The sequence below is a fragment of the Pinus tabuliformis genome, chromosome 4_2 (assembly GCF_031772625.1).
Source record: "Pinus tabuliformis cultivar Carrire ecotype Pingquan chromosome 4_2, CPIR1, whole genome shotgun sequence".
Lineage (NCBI taxonomy): Eukaryota > Viridiplantae > Streptophyta > Pinopsida > Pinales > Pinaceae > Pinus > Pinus tabuliformis.
In genome coordinates, this window is record NC_142304.1 from 591,347,636 (window position 1) to 591,372,018 (window position 24,383).

The 24,383-nt window shown below is 41.8% G+C and overlaps 1 protein-coding gene across 1 annotated transcript in view; it reads right to left on the bottom strand.

Annotated features, from left to right (window-relative positions):
* Positions 1-24,383, bottom strand: part of UREG (urease accessory protein G) — a 173,469-nt gene that overhangs the window by 44,865 nt on the left and 104,221 nt on the right. The window contains exons 3-4 of the mRNA XM_089423976.1: positions 12,492-12,613; positions 12,144-12,248 (exon numbers count right to left, since the gene is read on the bottom strand). Coding sequence (XP_089280102.1) covers positions 12,144-12,248; positions 12,492-12,613 — 227 coding nt within the window. The remainder of the gene's footprint in view (positions 1-12,143; positions 12,249-12,491; positions 12,614-24,383) is intronic.

Genomic DNA, 24,383 nt, shown 5'->3' on the forward strand with positions numbered 1-24,383 from the left:
TGGGGAAACCCTTTGATCAAATCTTCTTTTATCTTCAATAATTCAGCAGAGAGAAATAGTACAATAAATCTTATTCATATCAGCAGTAGCAAACCCTAGATCAGTAGCATCAGCATTAGCGGCTTCATTATCAAACTAGGGCAGACCATATCTCACAAACCGACAGTCGGATTGACTTCATTCCACCACCAAAAGTTTCGGCTTCCAGAGGAGGTTCAGATGAACCTACAGCGCAGTTCAGATGAGGAGATCTTCTAGGCCACGCAAGTCAATCTTTACTTCTGCAGTTGCAGCTTCAGTTTCAGCAGTTTCCGGCTTCAAACTAGGGCAGTCGATATCTTGCAAACCGTTCGTCGGATTGACTTCATTCCACCACCAAAAGTTGCAGCTTTCAAAGGAGGTTCAGATGAACCTACAGCGCAGTTCCAAAGAGGAGATCTTCTAGGCCACGCAAGTCAATCTTTACTTCTGCAGTTGCAACTTCAGTTTCAGCAGTTTCCGGCTTCAAACTAGGGCAGTCGATATCTTGCAAACCGTTCGTCGGATTGACTTCATTCCACCACCAAAAGTTGCGGCTTTCAAAGGAGGTTCAGATGAACCTACAGTGCAGTTCCAAAGAGGAGATCTTCTAGGCCACGCAAGTCAATCTTTACTTCTGCAGTTGCAGCTTCAAATTCAACAGCTTTCAGCTTCACATGTGTGAGAGAGAGAGACCCATTTCAGCGCAGTAGAGAAGAGACTCATATCTGCGCAGGAGAGAGAGAGAGATGTGATGAGATGAGTGAGTCCAAATGAGGAAAAGTCCTCTTATATTTATACACAACGTTGGTGGGTGAATAGATGCGACTGTTGGGCTTCTGAGCCTACATGAGTTGTAGGTCGGCTTGATAATAATTCCATAATCAAAATAAATTCATATCTCCATGAATACTTATCGGAATTGGATGATCTTTATATCAATCCTACACCTCTCGACGAGAGGAATCTAATAAAAATATTATTAGCCATGAATAAGATGACCCACATGAAGTTTTTCCCTGGTTGCCAATTTTAACACAAGCCGAAGAAAGATGTTGTTGATGATCCCATGGAACCTATGGACCCCTTAGATCCTCCTCCATGTGATCCCCCTGCCAGGAAGAGACCTCTTTGGCTTTGTGATACATTACACAATGTTGAAAGACATGTTCCTACCACAGGAAACTTCAAAGAAAGTAAGAAGCCATTTTGATACCAGGGATATGTTGTGGGTATCAGCTCCATCATGCAAGTTGAACCCCACACCTTTGAAGAAGTTGTGAAAGAGCACATTTGGAAATATGTTATGGCCAAAGAATATGAATCCTTTATGAAGAATGATGTGTGGGAAGTGGTTCCGAGACCTAAAGGGAAGTCTATTGTGACTTCTAAGTGGTTGTACAAAATCAAACATGGAGCTGATGGAAGTATTGAGAAATATAAGGCGAGGTTCGTGGCTAGAGGTTTCTCCTAGAAAGAGGGAGAAGACTATGATGATATATTTGCACCTATTGCTCACTATACCACCATTAGATCTGTTGTTGCCCTTGCTACTAGCCAGGGATGGACACTTCACCAGATGGATGTGAAAATTGCATTTCTTCATGGCATACTACAAGAGAAAGTATATGTTCTGCAACCATAGGGTTTTGAAGTACACGATAGGAAGACTCATGCTTGCAGGCTGAAGAAGGCACTATATGGTTTGAAGCAAGCCCCTAGAGCCTAGTATGCCCGTATTGATAGCTACCTGGTGAAGCTTGGATTCATAAGAAGCAATGCTAACCCAAGCCTCTACTTCAAAGTGGTCCAAGGTATGCCTCTTATTTTGGTTTTATATGTTGATGATTTATTCTTGACAGGTAGTGAGCTTCTGATGCTCGAGTGAACGAGGGAGTTGGCCTCTGAGTTCGAAATGAAAGATCTTGGATTGATGCATTACTTCCCAGGATTAGAAGTGTGGCAAAATCCCGACAGAGTTTTCCTTTCTCAAGAAAAATATGTTATGAATATGTTGGAAAGATGTGGAATGGTAGAATGCAAGTCTATGGCCACACTAATGGAGATGAATTTCAAGAAGTTATGCGGAGATGTTGCAGGACCTTATTTGGCGAATCCCTCTGAGTATCGAAAGTTGATTGGGGCATTGATGTTCCTTGTCAACACCCATCCGAATATATGTTTTGCAATTAACACTTTGAGCCAATTCATGACTAAGCCTCTTCATGCACATTGGGTTGCTGCCAAGCATGTGTTGAAATATTTGCATGGAACAATTAGTCTTGGTCTGAGATATACTTCCAGAGATGTGAGGTTGCATGGATATACTTATGTTGACTGGGTTGGAAATCTTATTGACAAGAAAAGCACTTAAGGATATTGTTTTAGCCTTGGATCTGCCATGATATCTTGCATGAGCAGGAAGCAGAACTCTGTTGCCCTTAGTACTGTCAAGGCTGCGTATATTGTTGCCAGCATGGCAAGCTGTGAGGTTGTATGGTTGAGGAATCTCTTGGAGAGTTGTTTCAACAAGTATTGGATACGACAGTGATATATGCGACAACAAGAGTGGGAACTGACTGGCAAAGAATCTTGTATTTCATGACAAGTCCAAGCATATTGAGATCGGGTATCATTACATTTGAGAGATGGTGCAGAGAGGAGCAGTGATACTCAATCTCAATCACATTTCGACAAATGAGCAGATAACAGACATTCTTAGGCTTTGCCGAAATGGAAGTTCTTGGTCTTCAGACAGTAGCATGTCCTAATGGATGTGACCCTCTCAGGTAAGGGTCCTGTTTGATCGAGGACATTAAGCTATGCTCTTCCCCCTTGTTTGAGCTTCCAGGGAGAGGAATTGAGCCATAGAGCTCCTAGAGTTTGGCGAACTCTAGACAATAGGATAGGGTGTGATCCTTACGCCTGTGGTAAGTCGATCTTGCCTATTGTCACTATAGGGTGTGTGTGTGATCCTTGTCATTTATGACAATTGTGTATCTCCCCCTACCATCAAGTCTGGGACTTGGGAGAGTATACCCAAGTTGGCATCCTGCCCACAAGTTGGGCTTGTTCGGCATGTTCCCCCCATCTGGCCAATGGGTTGACGTGACTTGAGATAGGGTGTGATCCTTTCCATTTATGGTAAGTAGTATCATGCTCAAGTGATGGGATGCAGGTGTTCTACCACTTGACTCTTGAGGGTCAAGATGGGAAGGATCAACAAACAATAAGATAAAGAGTGATCTTTACCTGTCATGGTAAGTAAATCTCGCCTATTGTCACATGTCAATAGGATAGAGTGTGAACCTTACCCTTGTGGTAAGTGGATCTCGCCTCTTATCCTTGGATAGAGGATGGTAGCTTGAGCTCCCTTATGATGATGATTATTCTTCTCCTTTAGATTCGACGGTGTTCAACAGATCAGTAGAGATGAGATATGATTCGGTTTAGCGATGATGATGACGAGATTCATGATGCAGTCAGAAATTTCTCCCTACTTGAGAGGGAGTGTTAATTTGGCAGCTCAGGGACAAATTCCCTCCTTTGGGCAACCTTCCTCATCAAGAGAGACCCCTCCTAGCCCTTGAAAGTGTGAGAATTCCTGAATCTAACACATCAGAAACCCCTACTGCAATTACTGGTTTACAATCTCCTACTTGTTCTTTGCATTAACAAGTTATTTAATTTCATAAACAGCGATGAAAACACTATTGCAGCTTACACATACATACAGAGCATGAACTGAAATAAATTGAGACAATCACACAAGGGACACCGTTATTTTTGGACAAATGTCCCCGAAAAAACCCTATTCGGGAAAACTGATGCAACATATAGAGGGTTTGTATTATTAAGCAGATTTATAAATACAACTAGGGCGCCAGAAATGGCTCACCCAACAGAGAATATCCTCGGTAGTAGTACCTCTATCTAGAGATAGATATTCCAGCAAATCAGGAACCAGATGATCAAACCCCACAGCGACTCCGGCTGTTCCCTATGCTGGACAACGAAAGCTGCTCCAAGCACTTCTCTGGAACTACGTCACTCCTCCAAGATTTGCATCACCCTCCCTAACTCAGAATCTGTTGATCTGCTCTCAATTTGCCCCCAGAATCTCCCAAGCGCTGCCCCTGAGGCCCAACGTCAGTGTCTACAGCTTCTGTGTCACCTGCGTCAACCTTCTGCATCCTCTGCATCAGCTCTTTGGCCTCTGTGCCAGCCCTTCTAGGGCCTACGCTGCCTCTCTGTTATGTATTCTTCAGCCTCAGATGAAAATCCCTTATTGAACTACCCCTCACCGCAACTCTAATCATTAACTTGATTTCCTTAGCAAACCTCGCCCCAGAAAATCGAATTCTTTGATCACTTGGTGTATCTCCAACTGACCCTCAAGCCTCCTCTTATTCTTTTCCTGTTGACAAATCAACAACCGAGATTAAGTCCCTAACCAACAGCTAAGATTAGAACTAGCTTGATCTTCGTCACTTAGAACTTTCTCACCCATATTTCAAAAATACACATTAATATTTTTATTTTCCTAAGTTTAGACTTAGGAACCCATTAAAAATATTAATTATTTTAATAACTCCTCATCCGGGTGGAATTTCTCCAAACAATTTCTGGGTCTTGGAGATCTCATGTGCCTTAGCCTCTCCACCAAATTGCATGGCTAGAGCACATTCGATGCTACCCAAAATCAACAGGAAGAAATTAATTTGGTCAAGGAAAAATATAATTTTTAATGATGGAACCACATGTGCACAAAAGTACAGGTCGACCTAAAGGTAAAATTGGGTCTCCTCCAATGCATATAAATACAACTCAAGGTCACCTCATTTGGACATCATCATCACTCAACACACCTTCTCTCTCCTCTTGTGATTGGTTTGTACAGGTCTAAAATAAGGAGGTCTAAGTTCACATGTGCGAAGGGAAGGAGGCTAATTCTAATTTTCTGTGTTGACTTTTTTGTTTGGGCAGTCATTGACCAATATTAACTTGACATTTTGACTTTCTTCAACTTACAAAAATCTGATTTTTGGAAGTTGAATTGACTGGAGAAGGAACCTAATTTTTCTAGGCACTTTGACTTGGGTTGACGGCAGGGCAGAATTCCGAAGTTTGACCGCAAAATTCCAAAGTTTGACTGCAGACATTATGTCTCCTTTGACGCCTTTTTGAGGACTGTTTTAACTCAGATTGGACCAACAAGGAAGGCCGAATTGTTTGGATTCTGACCAAGATCTCTTGGAGGACTCTTGACCGTTTACTTGTGGACTGGTTAGGGCATCATTTGTTGCTATTGACTTTAACTGGAATTGCAGATTTGGCTTGTCTACTGTTGATTTGGGGTAGCATCGGATGTGCTCTAGTCACGAAATTTGGTGGAGTGGTTGGGGCACATGAGATCTCCAATACCCAGAAAGGGTTTGGCCAGATTCTAAACAGATCAGGAGATATTAAAATAATTAATATTTTTAATGGAGTCCCTAAGTCTAAACTTAGGGAAAATAAAATATTAATGTGTATTAATATGAATCTGTGTTAGAGTGGTCCAAAAGACATGGATCAAGCCAAATCTAATCTTAGCCGTTGATTAGGGACTTAATCTCGGCCGTTGAGATGTCAACAGGAAAAGTATAAGAGGAGGCTTGAGGGTCACTTGGAGAGTACACCAGATGATCAGTCATTCTATTCTCTAGAGCGGGGTTTGCTAAGAGAGATAGAATCAGTGATTGGGAGAGCAGTTGAGGGGCATTGAGTACAGAGAAACGGAGAAGGCAACGATTGTGCCGGGAGAGCAGTGCAGCAGCCAAGGAGGGTGATGCAGAGCCAGCAAGGGATCACGCAGGGCCACGCAGAGGCAACCAAGTGCTGCACAGAGCACCAGAGGGGCCAGCACAGCTGACGTAGAGGCTCCCAAAGCTGACGCAAGGCCTCCTGGGGCTGATGCAGGCCAAGAAAGGCTGACGCAGGGCCAGCGTGAGACAGAGAGGTGTTGACGCAATCCATATTAGGTAGACGTTAGGGTTACAGGAGCAATTTTGTGCTAAAGAGCTGCCAGAAGGAATTTCCGGGGTTTCAGCTAGGAGATTTCTCTCAAACTATGAGGTATAGCTGCTAGGGAAATTCTCTATTGGGTAGGCTAGTTTCGGCACCCAGATTGTACTCTGATATTGCTTAATAAGAAAACCCTTAGATCGTTGCACCGGTTTTCCTGCATTGGGTTTTTCCAGGGACATTGGTCCAAAAATAATGGTGTCATGTGGTGTGTTTGTTCTTGTTTCTTTTAGTTGCTGATCTGTAATATGTTGAGCATGCACTGGTGTTTATTTTCAGTATTTACTTTGTAAATAACTTCTTAAAGGAAAAATAACAAGTAGGTAGGAATAAATAAGAAAAAGTGCATGAAGGGTTTCTAAACTAAGTAAATTTAGAAACTTCAACATGGTATCGGAGCGTGATTGCAGATCACAAGAGGACTAAGAGACATCAACCGAGCGGAGCAATAGCAGCAGAAAACAACTGTCCCGAGGTGACAGAAGCTGTTTCTAGCAACACAAAGGCCAAGAAGTGTGACACAGAGCCAACCAGAGCCACGCAGAAGAAGCTGGGAGCTGCGCAGAGCCTCAGAGAGGCCAGCGTTGCTGACACAGAGGGCCAGAGGGCTGACGCAGGGCATCCCAGGGCTAACGCAGACCCATCTGGGGTGACGCAGAGCCAGCATGAGGCAAAGAGGGGCTAACGCAGTTCACAGAGAGGCAGTTGCTAGAGTCTAGAATGCTGCAGAAATATTGCAGAGTGGAGCTGGTGAGGTACTGTAGTCAGAACAGTACCTGACAGAGCAGGGCCAGAGGAGTTGTTACTGAAGGTTTCTAGCCAAGGACCCTGGATCAGCCGTGCAGTTGCATAAGATGATCAGAGTAGGGGGCATCTCGACAAGCGGCAGAAGGATTTCCAGGAGGGGAATCAGGACTCAAAGGGAGTCCAGAAGAGAACTTCAGACAGGAAGTAAAGACTCAGTGGAGTCGAACAGAAAACTTCCAGGAGGGAAGTAGAGGAGCGTCATGGCACTACATGGGGTAAGAGACCAGGATAGACTAGACAGAGCGTCGAACTTCGCAGTCGGAAGGCCAGAATCTTATCAGTGCTTGACAAGAATCGTGTCAAGAACTTCGCCTTGAAGGTGATAGCTATCCCAATCGACCCAAATGATAACGACAAGTATGAAGAGGTTATGGCGAGGGCCAAGTGCATTATCCTTGACAGGGTCAAGGATCATGTGGTACCACATATAGCCGAGAAAGAAACAGCAGTTGAGATGTGGGAGGCTCTCAAGAACCTGTACCAGCATACTTCTGTGCAGAGAAGAATGTTGCTCGAGAACCAGATGAGGTCGTATCAGATGAAGAAGGATCAATCGATTGACACCTTCCTCGGAGGACTGAATGAGATCCGAGATCAGTTGACTGCTATAAGAGCAACACCGGATCAAGAGCTTATGGTGAGGACAGCCCTGAATGCTATCTCAGAAGATTGGGAAGTGTTTGTCCAGAGTATCCTAGGCAGAGGGACTCTCCTACCTTGGGACGAGATGTGGGCAGCTCTTCGCCAGGAAGAGATCAGACGGTAGTCGAAGACAGGTAGCAGCAGCAAAGGGATCAAGGTCAAGGAGGAGGAGGAGGATGTGGCCCTAGCATCTGAGGGAAAGCAAGAAAAGCGGAAGAAGAAAAATCTCTCCAAGATCAAGTGCTTCCACTATGGGGAGATGGGTCATTATGCGACCCAGTGCCCAAGGAAGAAGAGTAAGGGAGAGTCTTCCGAGACTAAGGCAGCGCCAACACGGGCAGAGAAGGAAGTTTTGACAAATGATGATTGTGCCATGAGTGCACACGCACCACTTGAGCGGAAGTGGGGAGACATTGAGCTGTAGTTAGGCGGACTACAGGCGATGAGGGGCAGGATCCTTGAGGTACCCAGCCTCTTAGATTAGACCTTGCTACGGAAGCCCCGAAGAGGAGTAGCACGACTGGCTGAGTCAGGTACAGACGAATGCGGATGGAGCGGCAGAGAGAGCTATAGTGCAGGAATCCCAAGACAGCATAGAGCTAGCAGGCTGCAGCAGTGCGAGAGGCACAGAAGTGTTGCACTAGTGCAGGAAGCCACAACGAGGTGTGCAACGGTACGAGATGCAAGGAGTTGTTGTAGCAGCGCAGAGGTCAGAGAGAGGGAGCACTTGTCAGCGACAAAGGGAGCTTCAGGATCAGAGGGTGTTTCTAGCCCAATAGGGAGGTCAGTTGGGAGATCAGTTACTTACTTCTCAGTAACTGAATTGCAGTGCAGTAGTGGGCAGCACGATGCAACATGATGAAAGCAGGTGCAGTGCAAATGCAGTGTTGGGAGGAAGGACCAGCAGCAGCACGAATGCAGAGGGAGCTGTCGTACAGATGCAGCAGTGACAGTGGCAGAACCATGGGCAGCAGTACAGGAGGCAGTAGTGCAGAGGATGGTGGGCAGGAAGGCCTAGCATCAGCACAGGTACCGATGCCAGGTGATCAGAGAGGAGTATTGTGAGAGCACAGTTCTCGCTAAAAAAAAGAGTGTTGATTTGGGGTAGCATCGGATGTGCTCTAGCCACAAAATTTGGTGGAGAGTTTGGGGCACATGAGATCTCCAATACCCAGAAAGGGTTTGGGCAGATTCTAAACAGATCAGGAGATATTAAAATAATTAATATTTTAATTATTAAAATATTAATGTGTATTAATGTGAATCTATGTTAGAGTGGTCCAAAAGACATGGATCAAGCCAGATCTAATCTTAGCCGTTGATTAGGGACTTAATCTCAGCCGTTGAGATGTCAACAGGAAAAGTATAAGAGGAGGCTTGAGGGTCACTTGGAGAGTACAACAAATGATCAGTCATTCTATTCTCTAGAGCGGGGTTTGCTAAGAGAGATAGAATCAGTGATCGGGAGAGCAACTGAGGGGCATTGAGTATAGAAAAACAGAGAAGGCAGAGATTGTGCTGGGAGAGCAGCGCAGCAGTCAAGGAGGGTGACGCAAATCCAGCAAGGGCTCACGCAGGGCCACGCAAAGGCAGCCAAGTGCTACGCAAAGCACCAGAGGGGCGAGTGCAGCTGACGTAGAGGCTCCCAGAGCTGACGCAAGGCCTCCTGGGGTTGACGCAGGCCAAGAAAGGCTGACGCAGGGCTAGCGTGACACAGAGAGGGGCTGACGCAGTCCAGATTGGGCAGACGCTGGGGTTGCAAGAGCAGTTGTGTGCTGAAGAGCTGCTGGAAGGAATTTCCGGGGTTTCAGCCAGGAGATTTATCTCAAACTGTGAGGTATAGCTGCTAAGGAAATTCTCTGTTGGGTAGGCCAGTTTCGGCACCCAGATTGTACTCTGATATTGCTTAATAAGAAAACCCTCAGATCGCTGCACCGGTTTTCCCGCATTGGGTTTTTCCGGGGACATTGGTCCAAAAATAATGGTGTCATGTGGTGTGTTTGTTCTTGTTTCTTTTAGTTGTTGATCTGTAATATGTTGAGCATGCACTGATGCTTATTTTCAGTATTTACTTTCTAAATAACTTGTTAAAGGAAAAATAACAAGTAGGTAGGAATAAATCAGAAAAAGTGCATGAAGGGTTTCTAAACTAAGTAAATTTAGAAACTTTAACATTGACCAAATTTGACTTTTGGGCTAATCTCTTGAATATTGGTTAGTGGATTGTTGGATAAGTCAAAGATTTGACTTTGACTCTTTATTGATGAATTGGAACATTGTATCTCTCTATTGAACATTTGATGACAATCTAATAGAAGAAGAATTTGAAAGGATTTTCTCCCTTGTGGGGTTTTTCCTTGGTCTTTGACCAAATCTTGTGTCTCTTGTTATTGCTCTTGGTTGTCTTCTATTGTACATTGGATTTATTGTTCTATCTACAATTGCTCATTGTCATTGGAAGGTTAAATTTATTTAAAAGTGATTGCTAATTGAAGAAATAACTGGGCTAAGTGATTCTGCTAACATAGAATAGTGAAAAGTTAACAAAACCACCCTAATTGGACTCAGTTTTCAATGGGTACTCCGAAAATGTGGCCAGACCTGACATTCAAAACATACTAAAAATAGACCTTTTTCACATGTCACCCAAAAGTAACTCATCGTAATTGTGAGCTCGCAAGGATCTCAAATATACCATCGTAACTAACATGCAAGACTCTAAACTGGAGTTGTCAATGCAAGTGTCAGGCATGTAATTCAAAAAGGGCTAATCTGAATCCTGACCTTGTGAGGACTCTGAATATGTAACCAATACTACCATGCAAGCCTCCAAACTCTACCTCCTAAAGAGTAGAACTGCTAAAAATAGCAACTCTCTTCAATCAAAAGAAAAGGGATGCAAAATTTGTATCTGAATAACCATAACATCATCGAATCCATATTGCCACTGATCTCCATGGTAACCAACCCCTGGCTCATGTAAAGTTCTATTTGACTATGTCTCTAAATCTGTCTTAATGAAATGTGTAGGTCATTAACCCTTATATTTGCAAGGGGGAGAATCAAGGGGCTATCGGGAGCTAGTGTGAGTTTAATCATTGTTGAAAAACTAGGTCCTTTGGGCTGCCACTATGCATGAGGAGTTGTCCACATTTTTCCTCGTCTAGAAAGTGGAAGTGAAAAGATCTTTTCACTCAAGATTAGTATAATGCTAAAATGGGACACACTGATTACTCACTTGTAAAAAATACAACTTGCTTTGAGTTGAGCTATACAATCTTACAAGGTGTTGTCCAAAACCAACACTATGAAAAAAACATCACTAAAATAAAGTAAAACCTAGATATTGAAGCCTTTATCATCAAAAAACAAAATGTTGAAAGCTTAGGGTTTGAACACCCAGGAATAAAAGGCAAACAAGAAACGTGATCTATGGGAGAAATGGGTTTAGCAATAGGTTGTTGATCATTGGTTAAGCAAGGCATCGATACAAACCTTGTACTCCCACTCATGCCCATTGTTTCATCTCCATTGATGACTAAGCTACATCGAGAGAACCGGGGTGAATTCTACAACCCAATACAAATGAGATGTATAACACTTGTGCTTCTAAATCGGAATGGAAAAAAGTTAAAATCCATAATATAAAAAGGAGATATTTTAAACAATACCAAGTTTACACACACACACATATATATATAAACCAAGCCCATTGGGTTAGCTCAATCAATTTGAACAAATCGTTTCAAGGAAAAGTTCAACTTGAGTTCTCCAGTTCCTGTCTAGCTGAGGTTCAAGTCTGGTTGTGTCCCATTGGTTTACCAGCCACTATTGTGGTTGAATCACCCACTAAAGAGGGGGTGGATCCCCCGAGGATTTTCTTGGAATATATATATAAACTCACATAGATTCATCTTAACTCTGGAACTTATAAGCTTCAAGCAATTTGTTCTGATTTCTTTTTGATCCCTCTCGGTGCTTAATAGATTTGGAGTTAAGATGAATCTACACTAGTTACTTCTGAAGTCCAAAATCATTTCACCTCCCGAAAAAATCTCTTAAAGAAATCAGTTGTGAGTCTTTGACTACTATAAGTATATTCACCAATGACCAAAATATGATTTTGCCAACATTGTCAACATACCCCACACTCTATGGATGACCTTAATTGAGAATTTATGAAACAAACTATAAGGTATCAACAGTTGTGTTGTGTTCTTTCTAGATAATAAAGGATCCATAATAAAGGTCATATTTGTAATCAAATTCAACCAAGCATGTAACTACCACAACACAGAAACATTGTGTGAGGTTCCACTATTTCAATTATTCAGGCTTTTTAGCTGTGAGCCACATGGAAGTTAATAAAATTTGGAAATAAGCCAGCCATCAGAGATTTATGACCTTTTAAAATTCGTAAAAGTTAGATAGCACATAAAGTGCTTCTCCACATTTTCATCGCTTTAAAGTTTACTCGTTAAGATCTGGTGAAAATTCTAAATATCAACTGTAAACCATGAAACAAAGAAGGAATGAACTCAAGAGATTCCTTTTGATTTCCATATATTCAGAAACATATCAAGCAAGCAGCAGTCTTTCTTTTGTATCACCTGTGCAAAAACAAAGGGTCCTCCATCACGCATACGAAGTGAATCCTGCTCCATAACTTTCAAGTCAGCTCCAACTGCTTGTGCAAGATCAGTCTTGTTAATGACCTGGACAAAATGATAGCAGTTTTAGTTTTAGAAGCCATTTTTAGCATATGAATGCATGGGAAATCATGTTTGCAAGGGGGATTCGAGATGGATAGAATAAAAGATATTTTGCAGATGGAATTCTTCGCAACACATTTAACATGCATTTGAAATAGTAGATTAGAAAGAAAATGTCTGATGAAAACATTTTAAGCTCCACATTTCTGACCTGAAAACATTAAATAAAATATGCATTTTACATACAAGAAGGTCTGCCTGGGTAATCCCTGGTCCACCCTTCCGAGGAATTTTATCACCTCCAGAAACATCAATGATGTAGATTATATAGTCCGCAAGTTCCCTGCTGAAGTTTGCAGCAAGATTATCTGAATTTCATGAACAAAGAAGCAATATAAGAACATGTAATATTGTAGAAAGAAATAATGCAATCTCTATCGATTGAGAATGGTTGCATGCTTGAAGTCATCCAAGGTTGCAATCATTATTTCTCTCTCCATTTATCAGCTTCAGAGAGGAGTTCTTAATCTCAGTAAGAAAATGGACTGAAGAGAGCCTAGCAGCCCAAGTCATTGTACAAGAAAGGCCCATGAGAAACTCGTGGTTTTTCGTTTCATTAGTTATGGTTAATTGTTAACCACGGCTATCCAAGACACCCAAACAATCATAATTTAATCATCGTAATGCACAGGAACCTTAATTACAGGATAAATAATCTTAGAAAATATAGGTAGCTATGTGCCAGATTAATGTGGATCAGATTGAAGGCTTGGACCTTAGATGATTGGAGACTGCATTAACAGGCCGTCTAAGAGGGAGCTAAATTAACATGGAAAGTGTCGAACAGGACATCAAAGATGACTACACATTGGCTGTGCACACTATGACGTGGCAATAACTACTAGCAATACCCCACTTTTCTAGTCATCCATGATAATTCTATCTTTAGATCAAAGACTTTTGTGATCCTTAGTAGTATATTTTTTGATTACTAATAAGACCTTATTATTAAAGCATTGAAATATTAAAAAAATTGACTCAAAAGTATATTTAAAGACTATGATATAATGAATTAAAATGTTTAGTGTAAGATATTTTAAAAGCAATTAATTATAAATAAATATATATTGTTTTAACAACTTAATTAATGTTTATAATCAATATAATATTCCTAACGGCTAGTTTTAAACTAATTTTTAATATTTTAATATTTTATTTCTAACAGCTAGTTTATTTCATTATTTTATTATTTTACTTACCTAATTTAACTACTTTACCAACAACTAGTTTTTGACAGCATATTCTAGGCTATGATGCATCCTTACTATTTATACCTTAAGATCAACTGATTCTTCACCTTGTCCTGAGGATGGACCACATTAGCTAGTTTGAAACATCGATCAATTCATGATTATGTGATTAATCCGAAAGGCATCTATATAAATTCTATCATTGTAATTTTTTGGCTATTATTTGTGCTTTGAGATAGGAATAATTGGAAATCGGCATTCATGTATAATAATATGCCCTAGTATTGTGCAGGCCCTTTCTCTTCATTATTTTTGGGTCTTCTATCATTCTTATACTGAGATTTGGACTAAAAGATCCAGTTTCCTTTTGTAAGTTTCAATGCCATGGGTTAGGAGGGCAATTTTGAGCATTTTTAGCACCTTTCCACCATTCTATGCCTCTAAAATAAGAAACACCCGCACAGATACCCCACAGTCTACATTTGAGGTAAGGAAGATGAAAAATAGTGCAAATTCAGAATTCAGCTCTTGGAGAGAGTGGCCTGCACATAGAAGAAAGAAGTTTGGGTTAGAAGGCCACTATTGGCTATTTTCCATGGTTTCTAGACTTCTTATCCTTTTTAAAGGGACTGTTACCCACCAAAATGGGTAACCCCATAGGAGGAAAGTTTTCTCCTACATTTGATAGCCAGCTGGTCAGCCAGACAGCCAGCAGCCCCTGCCAGCCACCATTAGACGATGGCATGCCATGAGCCTCCACCATTTGCATCAGCCATGTGCCTCTCACCATTTGACATTGACACTTGGATGAGGGTGGGCTGCAAATCAAAAGGTACTTTGATCATTTTGCAATCTGGTGCTTATACTTGTTTGTTTTGGGCATTTAGTATGAATAACGGAGTGATATGGAAGATTGACAAACCTTTACTGTAATTTTGTCCTCTCACCTTACCAAGCCAAGGGGGGAGGTTTAATCTTTGACCCTAGTCCAGTGGGACCTCCTTTAAGGCCCTGTGGGTTATAGGAGAGACACTACTTGGAAAGCCATGATTGAGATAGCATGCTCTATTTTTTGAAATTCGACTGCAATCTAGAATTTTTTATCATGATAATTACTTGTGACTGCTATATATGTTTCTTTTTAGCATTTAATTTTATTCAGTTAGGTCATCAAGCAATTATACATTCAACAACATAAAGAAAGTTGAGATCATAGTGCACAAGAGACAAGAGACACCAGAAATTAGGCCAAAGGCCAGGGCAAAACCCACAAGGGGAAAACCCAACAATCTGTTGATTTGGGGTAGCATCGGATGTGCTCTAGACATGAAAATTGGTGGAGAGGCTAAAGCACATGAGATCTCCAAGACCCGGAAATGGTTTGGGGAAATTCTACTCGGTGAAGGAGATATCAAAATAATTAATATTTTTAATGGGTTCCTAAGTCTAAACTTAGGAAAATAAAAATATTAATGGGTATTAATCAATGTTGTTAAAAGCGCGAGCGGGATTTAATCGGCGCCGGGAAAAAAGCGGAAAAAATCGGCAAAAGCGGGAAAAAAGCGTTTGGCACAAAAATATTCATTTTTTTTCATTTTTTTTCAATTTTTTTAATATTTAAACCATCTACAACATAAAATAAATACATTGACACATAAATATGATAAAAAAACTAATATATAAGATGTTTAATATCATTTCTAGCGCTAAAATAGTAAAATCACACATAACATTGAATCATGTCCTGAATAGTAAGTCCTGAGTCCCAACTCAGCCTCAAAATATCAACAAAAAATATGATAATGTATCTCATCATGTCATAATGTCATATACAATAAAATGAAAGTCTAAGACTCTAATCCTATTGATTTCCTCTGCCCCTCTTGCGAGAAAATGTCACTGCTTTCCCTTTCCCCCTAGATGAAGATGCTGGTGCCTGTGCTGGTGGAAATGGCAGTGGAGTCTGACGTGCTCTAGAAGCTGAAGAAGTAGAAGTAGCAGCTACTGTAGGTAGACGGAGACCACGTCCTCTACTGGTGGTAGTGGTAGCCCGGGTAGGCGGTGTCACCTCCTCCTCCTGCTCCTCCAACTCCTGCTCCTGCTCCTGCTCCTCCTCCTCCTCCTCCTCCTCCTCCTCCCCCTCATCCTGCACTAACCAATCATCAGTGGGATCCATGAGAGGCCTCTCGGTCTCAACCCTCCATTCAGCAGTGGTGTCAATCCCATCCAATGAGATGGCATCCATATCAGGTGTCTTCTCTAGTTGCCTCACCCACAATCGAAGATTGTAGTAGACATAGACCATGTCATTAAGTCTATGGGACTCCAACCTGTACAAAGTTCATGAAATAATAATTAATAATTAATATTATAAAAAAAATATTGTTTAATGAATTCAAAAATTTATTTGGAAATTTGCAATATTTTAAATGTTTAAGTGTTAAGTTGTTAACCTATTGCGCTTCTTGTTGTGTATTTTTTCAAATACACTCCAATTGCGCTCACATCCTGAGGAGCTGCATGTTTGGCTGAGGATGCGTACGGCAAGCTTTTGCAAAAGGGGTACTCTGCCACCATACATCTTCCACCATGCGTCTACAACAAAATTACAAATAAAATTTTAAATAAACATAAGAAAAAAATGGAATTTGAAGAGACAATGAAATTTGAAACAAAGTTACAAAGTACAAACTAAAAAATACCTGGCATTTTAATCGTCCTATCAGTGACAGCCATCTCAAAGCCAAATGTGCCACCTGACATCTTATATGTCTCAATTTGTTTAGAGATCTCTATACGTTGTTCTGGAGATCTCACCATCTTCTGGACACAGGTTAATAATCCATCCACAATCTCAGCATCAAAATCAAACCCACATGCATAAGAAAATGCAGGGTTCAGGAAAAGCCCAGCAGCATGAATGGGACGATGGAGTGTGTTGTTCCATCGCTCATCAATCACTTCCCATAGAAGGAGTTGTCTCTGAAACCCATCATCTCCCTTATCATCATAGTAGGACCGAATGGCTTCTTTGGCCCTGTCCATGGCTTCATACAAATAGCCCATTGCGGGCTTCTCACCATCAACCAACCGAAGAACCTTTACCAAAGGTTCAGTAACAACGCACACCTCCTGCACTCCCGCCCAGAAGTCTTCCTGGTATGAAACTAGTCTGCACACGGCCTCTCCTTCTGGTTTGCGGCTCATTGACGAAGCACGCCACTCCTCTGAAAGAAACATTCTCTTCAAATCCCACATAGAATTCAAGAGGGATTGAAGAGATATGAAACTCGTCGCAAACCGTGTAATGGCGGGGCGCACCAACTCTTTGTTGTTGGTGCATTTTCTCATCAAGCTAAGCACAGATGTGTGATTGTAAATAAATTTTGTGATGCTTTTTGATGAGTCAACAATATCTTTGACAAAGGGAATTTTCCCTATGTCCTCTAACATCAAATCAATACAATGGGCAGCACAAGGTGTCCAAAATAAAGTAGGATGCCTGTCCATAAGCATTCTACCAGCAGCAACATAATTTGCAGCATTGTCCGTTATGACTTGGACAACATTTTCTGCACCCACCTCCAAAATAAACACATCCAGCAAATCACATAAAGTTCTTGCATCTTTGATTTGATGAGTTGCATCAATAGATTTGATAAACATAGTCCCCTTGGGACAACTAACCAAGAAGTTTATAAGGGTTCTCCCCTTTTGGTCAGTCCAACCATCTGACATAACAGTGCATCCTGTTTGTGCCCATGATGCCCTAAAATCCTCCAATCTTTGGGTGCAGTCACGCTTTTCCTCTTGAAGAATCCGGCCTCTGAAATCATGAAGAGAAGGGATTTTGTACCCTGGGCCAACACTGGCAATAGCATCAATAGTAGGTTGGAAAAATGGATTATTCCTTACAATGCTGAAAGGAATATCACTCCAGAGGAGAAATTTTGCCATCAACCTATCAGCTTGTTCTTTTTCAGTTCTTTTTAGCATTGAACCGATAGTTGGTTGTGAACCAGGTGTGGTTCGAGGAACAAAAAATGATGATGCAGCTACCGGATTGACTGACGCTGCAGTAGAACCAGTGCCACTTGGCCCACTTCCTTCAGCTGACCTTTTTAGTTGCCTTTTGAGTTCTTCTTTGGCCTCTCTAGTGTGCTCTAATTCTCCCAATGCTCTCATGGCTCTTTGGATAATTTCAGGATTTGTATTTATACAGGGCCCCACATCACGTCCAGGGATTTGTGCAAGGTGGAACTTCAACCTGTACACCCCCCCGCTTATCTCCTTTCCACACAACTTGCAATTCAAGTTTTGTCTATCATTCGGAGCTTTAGGTTCACCATATTCCCAGAAAGGATCTAATTTCCTTGGCATGTTTGTTTTTGAATTTTGAATTTGCAAACCTATGGAAAAATAAGGATTAGGAAATAGGAATTTAGGATTACATAATACAAATTACAATTTAGCATTTACAAAATTACAAGTTAATTATTTCCAAAATCCCAATTTCCAAACCCAAGTTACCCAACCAAATGCCAATGGCAAATGCCAAAAAACAATGAAAATTCAAAAAACATAAACAATGTTTAAAAAAAATGAAAAAAATAAAAATAAAAAATTGGTTCTCATAGTCATAACAAATTACCCATCCCAAATCAATGAAAAATTACAAAAAATTCTTTAAAAACAATGAAAAACAAAGTTTTTAAAGAAGCAAAACAAAAAAAAATTAATCTACATACCGTTTTTATGGACAAATTGGTGATCTTGTCTTGGATTTCTCCTAAAAACACTTGGATTCGCTCCCAAAGTCGACCCAAACCCTTCAGCTCTTCTCCTTCAGCTCTTCTCCTCCTCCTCCGCGCGGCGACAGTCAAATGACATAAAAAAAATTCATTTTTCCCTATTAAAAGCCCGCTGCCCGCGCCCTCGGCGATTTTTTCGAAAAAATCGCTATAAAAAAAATCCGGCGATTTTTTGGGATAAAAATCGCGTTTTATGCGGAAAGGTGAAAAAATCGCGATTTTTTTATCGCGATTTTAACAACACTGGTATTAATATAAAACTAGGTTAAAAGGTTCTAAATGACATGGATCAATCCAAATCTAATCTTAGTCGTTGATTAGAGATGCAATCTCGGCCGTTGAAGACTCAACAGAAAAAGTATAAGAGGAGGCTTGAGGGTCAGTTGGAGATACACAAGAGTGATCAGTTAGTTCAATTTTTTAGAGCGGGGTTTGTTAAGAGAAATCGAACCAGTGATCAGAGTTGCAGTGAGGGGCAGTGAGTGCAAGGCAGAGAGGCAGAGATAGTGTCAGGAGACCAGCACAGAGGCAAAGAGGCAGACGCAGAGCCAAAGGGAGCCACGCAGAGGCCAACAGTGACTATGCAGAGGCCAGAAGGGCTTGCGTGAGTGATGCAGAGACTGCAGAAGTGACGCTGAGGGCCAGAGAGGCTGTGCAGAGCCCTAGAGGGCTGACGCAGAGGGTTTCAAGCTAACGCAGAGGCCAGGAGGGCTAACGCTGAGCCTCAGAGAGGTGTTGGAGAGGGCTTTCGTGGAGCAGACTTTCAGAATATCTGCTTTAGAAGGGAGGTATTACTGCCAGATTATTTTCTTTGTCGTGTGAACCAGTTTGGCACCCAATGTACTTAAGAAAAGTTGCTTAATAATAAAACCCTCAGAACTGCTGCACCGGTTTTCCCGCATTGGGTTTTTCCAGGGACAATTGTCCAAAAATAACGGTGTCCCTTGTTTGTTTGTCTATTTCTTTCAGTTGTTGATCTGTAAATGGCTGAGACTGTATTGTGTTTATTTCAGTATTTATATGATTAAATAACTTGTTAATAATTAAAACAAGTAGGTGAAATAAACCAGAGAATACAGAAAAATTTCTAGCGGGTAACACTTAGAAATTTCAACATGGTATCAAAGCATTGCAGATCACAGGAGAGCTGAAGGCACGCGCTGAATCGGAGAATTTGCAACAGAAACAGCTGTCCAGAGTGACATAAGTTGTTCCTAAGTAGAAAGCAGTAGAGAAGGGTTGACGCAGAGGGTTTGCGTCATTAGTTCGAGCCAAAGAAGGGGCCAACGCAGAAGCAGTGAGAGGCAGAAGAGGCTCACGAAGAGCCACGTCATCCTGCTCAGCCAAGTAGGAGTGACGCAGTTGGCTAGTGGAGCAATTCAGCCACTGTCGGGATTGCGTAGAGCCTAGAGGCTCAGTTCTTCAGTTGTTGGGGCATAGGAAGCTGTGGGCAGATTGTGAAGCATGAAGCTGGTTGGGTGTTGTTGCTGTTGAGGCAGAACAATACCTAACGGGGCAGAACCAAGGTAGTAGGGAGTCGCAACCTAGGGAGATTTCTAGCCAAGAAATCCAAATCAGTGTTGCAGGAGAAAACGAGATCAGAGGGGTGATTCGATGGTTGGCAGGAGGATTTCCAGGAGGAAAATTGAGACTCAGAGGGAGTCTAGCAAAGAACTTCTAGGAGGGAAGTAGAGACTCAAAGGAGTCGAAAAGAAGAGCAGAGAGATGGCCATGACAGGATTGAGGGATCAGGACAGGCTAGACAAGGCATCCAACTTTGTCATCTGGAAGGCCAGGATCCTGTCCATTCTAGATAGACATCGCATCAAGGCCTTCGCCTTGAGAACCATGGCTATCCCATTCTACCCAGCTGATAATGAAAGGTATGAGGATGCGATGGCGAAGTCAAAATGCATAATCCTTGATGGGGTCAAGGATCATGTGGTTCAGCATATTTCCGTGAAGAATACGACAAAGGAAATGTGGGACACCTTGACGACATTATATCAAGGCACTTCCGTGCAGAGGAAGATGCTACTGGAGAATCAGCTGCGGTCGTATCAGATGCAGAAGGGGGAGCAGGTAGATCACTTCCTCAGCAGGTTGAAGGAGATTCGAGACCAACTGACTTGCATAGGGGCCACGCCGGATCAAGAGTTAATGGTGAGGACCGCCCTGAACGGAGTCTCTGAGGAGTGGGAGACATTTTTCCAAAGCATTTTGGGAAGAGAGAATCTTCCATATTGGGAAGAACTGTGGGCAGCTCTTCTCCAAGAAGAGATCAGACGAATGACCAAGGCAGGAAGTAGTAGCAAAGGAGCCTAGGTCAAGACAGAGGAGGAACAGGATGCAACTTTGGCATCTGCGGGACAACAAGGGAAGAGGAAGAAAAAGGACCTCTCCAAGATAAAGTGCTTCAACTTTGGGGAACTGGGCCATTATGCAAACGAGTGTCCGAGGAAGAAGAATAAGGGAGAGGCGTCTGACTCCAAGGCAGTGCTAGCGAAGCCTGAAAAGGAGGTAGAGGATGATGACGATTGTGCCATGAGTTCTCATGTACCTCTAGAGAAGAGGTGGTGAGACATTGAGCTGTAGTCAGGAGGACTATAGGAGATGTGGGGCAGGATCCTTGAGGTACCCAAACTCTTGGATCATATTTGGCTACAGGAGCCCAGAAGTGACAGTAGCAGGATGGCAGATGTCGGTAGAAGCAGATGCGGATGGAGCAGCAGAGAGTGCTAGAGTGCAGTAGTCCCTGGCAGTGCAGAGAGGGTTGCAGCAGTGCGAGAGGCACAGAGGAGGTTGCAACAGTGCAGGAAGGCACAAAGGTGTTTGCAGCAGTGCAAGAAGCACAGAGGTGTTGCAACAGCACAGAGGAAACAAAGGGAGCACAAGATAGCGACAGAGAGAGCTTCAACATCGAGAGGGTTTCTAGCCTGACAAGCATGTTAGTAGTTGGGTAGATCAGTTACCATCGTCTCAATAACTAAGTTGCAGTGCAGCAGTAGCAGTGGTAGTTCTATGGGCAGCACGATGCAGCATGATGAGAAAGGGTTGCAGTGCAGATGTAGTGTTGGGAGGAAGGACCAGCAGTAGCACGGATGCAGAGGGAGTTGTCGTACATATGTAGCAGTAGCAGTGGCAGTGGTATAGCCATGGGCAGCAATACAAGATGCAATAGTGCAGAGGATGTTAGGCAGGAAGGCCTAGCATCAGCAAAGGTACTGGTGTCGTATAGTCAGGGTGATGCTCAATGGTGGAGTATTACTAGAGCACATTGCTCGCTAAGAGGGAGTGTTGATTTGGGGTAGCATCGGATGTGCTCTAGCCATGAAAAATGGTGGAGAGGCTAAAGCACATGAGATCTCCAAGACCTAGAAATAGTTTGGGGAAATTCTACCCGGTGAAGGAGATATTAAAATAATTAATACTTTTAATGGGTTCCTAAGTCTAAACTTAGGAAAATAAAAATATTAATGGGTATTAATATAAAATTGGGTTAGAAGGTTCTAAATGACATGGATCAAGCCAAATCTAATCTTAGTCGTTGATTAGAGATGTAATCTTGATCGTTGCAGATTCACCAGAAAAGGTATAAGAGGAGGCTTGAGGGTCAGTTGGAGATACACCAAAGTGATCAGTCAGTTCGATTTTCTAGAGCAGGGTTTGCTAAGAGAAATCGAACCAGTGATCGGAGTTGCAGCGAGGGGCAGCGAGTGAACGGCGGAGATGCAGAGATAGTGTCGAGAGACCAACGCAAAGGCAGAGACGCGAATGCAGAGCCAGAGGGAGCCACGCAGAGGCTAGCAGTGACTGCACAGAGGCCAGAAGGGCCTGAGTGAGTGACGCAGAGGCTGCAGAAGTGATGTTGAGGGCCAAAGAGGTTGCACAGAGCCTCAGAGGGCTGGCGCAGAGGGTTGAGGGCTGACGCAGAGGCCAGGAGGGTTGACGCTGAGCCTCAGAGAGGTGCTAGAGAGGGTTTTTGTGGAGCAGACTTTCAGAATATCTGCTTCTAAAGAGAGGTATTACTGCCAGATTATTTTCTCTGTCAGTTGAGCCAGTTTGGCACCCAATGTACTCAAGGAAAGATGCTTAATAATAAAACCCTCAGAACTGTTGCACCAGTTTTCCTACATTGGGTTTTTCTGGGGACGATTGTCCAAAAATAATAGTGTCCCTTGTGTGTTTGTCTATTTCTTTCAGTTGTTGATCTGTAGATGGTTGAGATTGTATTGTGTTTATTTCAGTATTTATATGATTAAATAGCTTGTTAATAATTAAAACAAGTAGGCAAAATAAACCAGAGAACACTGAAAAATTTCTAACGGGTAATACTTAGAAATTTCAACACAATCCTTTCCTTATAGAATCTTTATCAACAAGAGAAATCCAAGTCACATCTCACCAAACTAATAGAACAATTATCCAAGTGCTAAGTCAACCCTCCACCAATAGCCCAAAAATTTCCAGTGAAAATGGGATCTTTTTCAATTACAATAATCTTTGGATTTCCAAGTAACTTTTGAATTGTTACGATGAAAGTAGTAGCCGTTGTACTGGCTTTGAAAGGTTGAGATAGTGCACAAAAGTGTGCATACTTGCTAAGTCTATCAACTACCACCATGATTACACTCTTTTCTTCGAACTTGGGTAGACCGTAGACCCACGATAAAATCCGTTGAGACCTCCTCCCAACGCTGACTTGGAATGGCTAATGGTTGTTAAAAACCTAGCGTCTTAATTGTCTCAACTTTACTTTGTTGGAAAAACCAAACATTCTGCCACAAATTATTGAATATCAGATTTAAGGCCATACCAAAAAATTCCTTCTTGACCCTATGGTAAGTTTTTATAAATCCTAACTGCCCTCCTATAAGAGAGGTGTGCAATTCCAAAAGAACATTTTGTTTGAGTTGGGAGCTTGAATAGATATAAGTGATCCTCATACCACAATGAATCATTTTTCCAAATAAATGTATCAAATGCACTAGCATCTTGCTACAATTTTTGAATGAGTGACCACACCACTTCGTCATTCTTCTATTCATCCCTTGCTTTGGTTATCCAATCAGGTTGGGTAATAGAAATGGCATAGAGCAATGCCTCCACATCATCATCCTTTCTTGAGAGTGCATCTGAAACAACATTTTGCTTCACTTTTAGTAGATGATTTCAAAGTCATAACCCAACATCTTTGTGACCCATTTTTGTTTCTCTTCTGAAAATAATCTTTGTGCCAAGAAGTATTCAAGACTATCATGATCTGTTTTACCTTGAAGTGCCTTCCCATTAGGTAAGGGCGTCATTGCTTCAGGGCATATAGTATTGCCAGCATTTCCTTCTCATAAATAGGTTTCTATAAAAAAAAATTCCTTGATTGGATGACTTTCAAAGGAAATGGGTCGTCCTTCTTGCATTAAAACAACACCAATGCCAATTCTTAAGGCATCACATTCCGCAATAAAGGTTTTTGTAACGTCTAGTGTAACGAAGACTAGAGCTCGACACATTGCTTCTTTAGGATGTTCAAAGGCCTTCGTTGCTTCTGGAGTCCAAAAAAATGCATCTTTCTTCAGTAATGTTGTTAGAGGTGTTGCTATCTTCCCATAATCCTTAACAAACTTGCGATAATACCCTGTCAACCCAAGAAATCTTCAAAGATGCATTAAGGTTGTGGGGATTTTCCATTCCTTGATAAATTTAATTTTGTTAGGATCTACCTTAACACCCTCATGAGATACAATATGACCCAAATATTCCACCTCATGTACTCCAAAGAAAAATTTGGAGGGTTTTGCATACAATTGTTTCTCTTCAAATAGTTTGAGCGCCCTATGAACATGTTGAACATGATATTTCGAAGACTTGTTGTAGATTAGTATATCATCAAAAATACCAACACAAATTTTCTAAGGAAGGGTTTGAGAGTGGAATTCATGAAACCTTGAAATGTGGAAGGTGAATGAGTAAAGGCCAAAAGGCATGACCAAAAATCCATAATGACCTTCATGAGTTCTAAATTTTGTTTTTGAAATGTCTTCAATCTTCATTCTAATTTGATGATATCCTAAACAAAG